The 6,938-nt window shown below is 43.7% G+C and overlaps 1 protein-coding gene across 1 annotated transcript in view; it reads left to right on the forward strand.

Moving 5' to 3' along the window:
- Positions 1-658: 658 nt before the first annotated feature.
- kcnn2 (potassium calcium-activated channel subfamily N member 2) overlaps positions 659-6,938 on the forward strand; it is a gene marked incomplete at both ends in the record, with an annotated part of 83,478 nt that continues 77,198 nt past the window's right edge. The window contains 2 exon segments of the mRNA XM_080528577.1: positions 659-1,570; positions 2,135-2,230. Of these exon segments, the coding sequence (XP_080384703.1) occupies positions 659-1,570; positions 2,135-2,230 (1,008 nt within the window).

Genomic DNA, 6,938 nt, shown 5'->3' on the forward strand with positions numbered 1-6,938 from the left:
GTTATCTAATAGTAATTCTTATATTATTTTGTTATTTTGTTTATCTTTGTTCTATAGATTAGAGATTAGATGTATTGTCCTCAGGGGGAAATTCATTTTCACACCAATGTACAGTATACATAAATACATACAGCACTGTATAACACAGACAACAACAGACAGTACAGACACATGACAGATACACAAGTACACACACTCAGCGCGGTCTGTTATTCAAGGCTGCAATGGCTGCTCATTGGAATGTCTGCTTTATTCTTGTTTTATTATGTAGTGTATATCATTGCTATTGTGTGTTTTATTGATTACTATATTGTTCTATTATTGTGTTCATGCTGTGTGGATATGTTAAAGCACCGTGAGCTGCGACGTTTTGCAGGAAAAGTGCTATACAAATAAAGGTTATTATTAGTATGATTATTATATTATGTGTAGCTCTACTGACACGAGACTTCATGAGATGAATATTCGAAAAGATGTTGGAGCCTTTTTCCAATGACGTCAGGCCAGTTGTTTTGGTCCGGTCTGTCCAATCGGAGGCTTCTCTTTCATTCTACAGGAGCCGAAATGGCTCTATTCCTGCAGCGTCCGTCTCCCCCCGTACCTACCACGGGGCGCGAGGTGCTGCCCGCCTGCTGCTTTAAACAGCAGCAGCACTGACATGGAAAGCCCATTGCAGTTGCAGAACCACTTCTTCCCAGAGCGGCAGCAGCTCTTCCAGTCCTGCTCTGAGCCCCAGCAGCGCTGCGGCATTGGACGGGAGGAGGCACGGCTGGCCGAGCAGCGAGGAGGCTGCACCTGCACTAGCGGCACCTGCGAGGAGGCGAGCAGGGAGACAAGCCTGGTTTATCGTGGGACGTCGCCGACCACTGTGGGAGGAACTTTAATAAGGACACCGTCCGTCACGTCTTCCAAGCAAGGTTGTCAGTTCAGCGTTTGTGAGTTCACGCCCTCTAGTCATGGTAGTTCATCCAGACATCATCATCCTCCTCATCCTCATCATCCTCAGCAGCAGCAGAGTCATCCCAGCCAGCCCCGGGGCAGCCCCCTCAGCCCCCTCGGCCCCCTCAGCCCCCCCGGCCACCTCGGCAGCCCCCCCGGCCACACACAGAGTCATACTAACTCCTATAATGAAGCAGTCATGAGCAGCTGCAGATACAACGGCGGCGTGATGCGCCCGCTGAGCAACCTGAGCTCGTCCCGCAGGAACATGCAGCAGCACGAGTTCGACTCGGAGTCGCAGCCCCTCCAGCCCGCCTCTGGGTCCGGCGCAGACACGGCGTCGGAGCCGCCGGTCCCGTCCAAGCCGGAGAACAACTCCACCACCCTGATGCCTTACGCGCCGGGGGACGGGGCCGGCGGAGGAGGGGGGGGATGCGGACACAACAACAGTGGCGGCAGCGGCAGTAAATCGGGTAAGAAGAAGAACCAGAACATCGGGCAGAAGCTGGGACACAGACGGGCCTTGTTTGAGAAGAGGAAGAGGCTGAGCGACTACGCGCTGATCTTCGGGATGTTTGGCATCGTGGTGATGGTGGTGGAGACGGAGCTGTCCTGGGGAGCCTACGGGAAGGTGCGTAACTCAGCCGGCTCGGAGTTAATATCCCGGTATTGTTCAGTGGACAAGTAATAACCAGACAAGTTTTATTTATTTATTTATTATTTATTAATAATATTATAAGTGCCTCAAAACTAATAATATGTTGACATTGTTTGCATTACACATGCATCACTTGATGCAACGTTTGCAGGAAAAGTGCTATAGGCTACAAATAAAGGTTGTTATTATATTGTTATTACTATTATTAAATAGTCGATTTAGCCAGTTGTAAAGACATTCGTATGCGGTCAGCCGTGACACATGGCAGATAGGTTACACTGGGTCCAGGTGGCCTCGCCAGCAAGGTGACACATGGCTGCCTTGCCCTGACACCCCTAATACGGGTTTGTTCGGATGAATGATATTTGTAGAAATACTCTCTCTAGAATATGCAATGTTCAGTCAATATATCCGTTTTTAACGAGTCGTGTGTTATTACCGTTTTGTAAGTCTACTTTGGTTATTTGAAGATTGTTTCCAGATATGTGTTCATTGTGTTGTTATATTACTATTTTGTTCTTTTTTTCTCTTATCCAGGAGTCTTTGTATTCATTAGCTCTTAAATGCCTGATAAGCCTTTCTACCATCATTCTTCTGGGTCTGATTATCATTTACCACGCAAGAGAGATTCAGGTAATATTCTTTCTTTTTTTCTACAAAGTGCTTACTTACAGACATCACTACTTTAGAACAGTATTACTACACTTGTTGATAATAACCCAGGTATATAATAGCAGGTATATAATAACAGGTATATAATAACAGGTATATAATAACAGGTATATAATAGCAGGTATATAATAACAGGTATATAATAACAGGTATATAATAACAGGTATATAATAACAGGTATATAATAGCAGGTATATAATAACAGGTATATAATAACAGGTATATAATAACAGGTATATAATAGCAGGTATATAATAACAGGTATATAATAGCAGGTATATAATAACAGGTATATAATAGCAGGTATATAATAGCAGGTATATAATAGCAGGTATATAATAACAGGTATATAATAACAGGTATATAATAGCAGGTATATAATAACAGGTATATAATAACAGGTATATAATAACAGGTATATAATAACAGGTATATAATAACAGGTGCAGGCCTGCTGGTATGACAGTAAGCTGCTTTGCTGAAAGTCTTCTCTTCCTTCGGGATGAGTAGTTGTATCGCAGACATCAATGTGCTTCTCCGGTTTAACGGCTTTGACTGAATGGCGTTACTCGGCAATTCACTGGATTATTTTCAAATTCATGTTTCAAGTTCATTTTATCCTTCATGGGTGACATAATCTGATTATCCTATTAACATCCTTTCAGTGGCGTGTTGACCTGTACTGTAAACTAGTGCATTTTTATTTCCATTCCTGTTACTGTTGTGTATCTGTTATTTTCGTAAAAGCATAATACATAAACATCAAAACACCGTAATAAATGGGATCTAATGGACACAGTTAGGCGTTACTTTATTGTCGGTTGACTAAACATAACTACTTACTTTTATAATAAGTGATTTAGTAACAACATATTACTGTTATGGGCAAAAAAAACCATGACATTTTTATTTTTTTTATTTTACATTTTTCGCCATGAAAGTACCACTTACTTTATTTCTCAAGAAAGCATTCTGCATTCCCTCATCAACATTCAGCTTCCCTGAGGTGTTGCCTGAAGCACTTGGACAAAACTCAATTTTATGACCTTGCGTCAGGCCGTTGTTGCATTACTTACGGTGTTTTCCTGCTGCAATTCAGCACTTCTGTCTGTGTCCGTATAGCCGCCTAATGAACATAAATAACCGCGCACCCTCAATGGCGTTGATCCCCGCCAGGTGGATATATATTACACTATTGTCATAAATCTATTATGCAGCAGCTGGGACTCCAGAGCTATATTTGGCCACCTCAAGCCTTTTCTTGGACCTCGGTGGGGGGAGTCCATTGTGATTAAACTACTGTAGCTTTCTAACGGGCCTTTCTTCTCCAGCTAGAGAATGTAGAGGTGAGCCAGACCTGTCCAACTCCTGTCTAGTAAGACACACAGACAACAACCTCATGGGACTATAGACACATGATGTGCAAGGGGACTCAGGACAGTCTATGACAGTTTCACTCTCTAACCCATATGAACAATTAGATTAAATAATGAATACCTTTTCCTCATGGCTGCAATTCAAGAGTTCAATGTTGCGCTTTTGTTATGTAAATGTGTCCAGCTGGAGGAGGTAAAGGCAGTCCAGGCCAAGACTGTAAAAGCCACATGGACAAAATGACATGGCGCCATACAATTATGCGCAAGGGAAATCCGGACAGTGTAATAATATTACGAAAGTTATTTGTGCTACTCAATTAGACTAAACGACGAATACTTTTTTACTCACAACGACCGTTTTTGTCAATCGAGTTCAATTTCAAATTAAATCTCTTAAGTAGAATTATTCACATGCTATAGTAGTCCTGTACGGTATTGTTTAACTTGAGGAATACAACGTCTGGATCGACCACTAGTTCATTATCTTCCACATTGTTGAGTTACAATGGCGCACCCTGCCTTCATTAGACCTCTCTATATGTAGGAGCTACAGACCCCTGAGGGACATCAATCATTGAAATAGCTCAACAGTAAAACGTGTCTCCCTCTCCAACGGCTTACTGGCTTCCTCTGTAAGACATGATAGAGAAGCACACAGACCATTACCATATTCTGATACATAGCAAAGACATTCTCATTTCCTCAGCTAATGTTTCTCTGTCGCTGTTTGCATGATCAAATGTTTGTTGTAAGCGTGCATGCATGCGGGGATATCTATAGCTGTTTGTTTCCGTGATCACATGTATGTTGTAAGTTTCATCTCTGTGTATCTTTTTATTTAACAAAACTGTTCTGCCTCATAGAGAACTAGAGGTCTGTTCAGAATGCTCTCCTCAGGAGAACAGCATGGACACGTCAGAGAGAGAGAGAGAGAGAGAGAGAGCAGTATCGGGAATGATTGAGTTACTGTTACAATTATGGAAACGGTCCAAGAGAGCTCAGATTGTTTGCTGTCCCTTTGAATTATGACTTTCACTCCCAAACTAATGGATTGTGATATGAATACATTTATGCAACATGTACATGGTTGAAGCCCACGTCGAGGTTATAAATTGGTAAATGGACTGCACTTATATAGCGCCTTTATCCAAAGCGCTTTACAACGGCCTCTCATTCACCTATTCACACACACATTCACACACCAATGGCGGGAAGCTACCATGCAAGGCGCCGGCCGGCCCGCTCACTGGGAGCAATTTGGGGTTCAGTGTCTTGCCCAAGGACACTTCGACATGTGGCCAACCGGGGCTCGAACCGCCAATGTGCCAACCTTGCGATCATTAGACGGCGGCTCTACCTCCTGCACCACAGCCGATAAGACTTACAGGTTATAAGGCTTACAGGTTATAAGACTTACAGGTTATAAGACTTACAGGTTATAAGACTTACAGGTTATAAGACTTCCAGGTTATAAGACTTCCAGGTTATAAGACTTACAGGTTATAAGACTTCCAGGTTATAAGACTTCCAGGTTATAAGACTTCCAGGTTATAAGACTTCCAGGTTATAACACTTCCAGGTTATAAGACTTCCAGGTTATAAGACTTCCAGGTTATAACACTTCCAGGTTATAAGACTTCCAGGTTATAAGACTTCCAGGTTATAAGACTTCCAGGTTATAACACTTCCAGGTTATAAGACTTCCAGGTTATAAGACTTCCAGGTTATAAGACTTCCAGGTTATAACACTTCCAGGTTATAACACTTCCAGGTTATAAGACTTCCAGGTTATAAGACTTCCAGGTTATAAGACTTACAGGTTATAAGACTTCCAGGTTATAAGACTTACAGGTTATAAGACTTCCAGGTTATAAGACTTCCAGGTTATAAGACTTACAGGTTATAAGACTTCCATGTTCCAGACTCAATAAAGGCTTCTCCCCCTGTCCACCGTGGTTAGTGACACCCACCCTACCTTTATATACACCACTTCATGTTATTGCTCTCAATGTGGCTTTATTGAGCCCTGCTTGCCATAGACAGCCTGGATGATAACAGTATGTCCACCCTCCCTGCTGCTTGCCGCTGTATAAGTAGTGACACAGGTAGAAGTATGACCTTGTACAGTAGTATCACCAGTAGTACTGTATTCCTGTTTCTAAGTAAAGTTGGTACCTCACCCTTCTCTCTCTGAAGAGGGGTTATTCTTTTCGAGCCCAGCCCAGTAAAATAGATTATTCATGCCCATCACCCCTATGTACTCACAGATGCCTGTCAAATAAAAACGCATCGTTCAAGATTGAAGAGTGGCTTCCTCTGCACCGTGATCCACTTGTCCGCGGAGAAGACTTGACTTCCTAATTTTTTTTAAGGGCCGTTTTGACAGGCGTGCATACACACTCACTTATCCCCCATCTTTAGCTCCCCTCTCAGAAATGACAAGGACGGCTCTGGTAAAAGAGGCCATGGGGGGGACACCTTCAGCGTAAGATGGCAGTGACGGGCGTATCTGTGACATGGTGCGTCGAGCACGACAACGTTTCTCTCTCAGTATCTTTCTCAGAGATCTCTGAAGACCCCGAGACGTCACCCCTCCGGATCCCTCGCTCAGACTAGGAGCTGTGTAGTCTGTCGTATCCACGCGTACGCAGGGTGTCGACACGCAGACGGTCTTGTTGAGTTGCGTATGTTCTGCAATTAACACTGCTGCCACTGTGTTCTAGACCATTGTGATTAAACTACTGTAGCTTTCTAACGGGGCTTTCTTCTTCAGCTAGCTAACACTGCCCACTGTGTTCTAGACCGTTGTGATTAAACTACTGTAGCTTTCTAACGGGGCTTTCTTCTTCAGCTAGCTAACACTGCCCACTGTGCTCTAGGCATGAAAGAGACACAGACCTCCTCCCGCTGTCTTTTGTTGACAGTTGGGAATCTACAGTATTAGAAGAAGAAGAAGAGTGATTTGTTTGCTGCGTTGCCTCTCCCAGGGACGAGGATTTAAACCTGAAGGCCTTTAGATGACGCCGAGTCACTCTGACTTTGATTTGTCATTGACCAAAGGTTTATTTATACGAGCCCGAGACCAGGAACGCTCGCAGCGTGTTCTCTCGTTAGCTGTGTCCTGAGCTCAGATCTTGAGGAGTTCGTCATCCTCGTCCCTGGGAGAGACAGTGAATAATAACACTGTTCATCTTGAACCCGGCGTAGGCTAACTTCACCCAGAGGCGCGTGTGTTAAATGCCATCGCCGATGCTCTGTCTGTCTGTCTGTCTGTCTGCCGTGGCCTGTCGGAG

Source organism: Nansenia antarctica (genome assembly GCF_963989245.1).
Source record: "Nansenia antarctica genome assembly, chromosome: 4".
Taxonomy (NCBI): Eukaryota; Metazoa; Chordata; class Actinopteri; order Argentiniformes; family Microstomatidae; genus Nansenia; species Nansenia antarctica.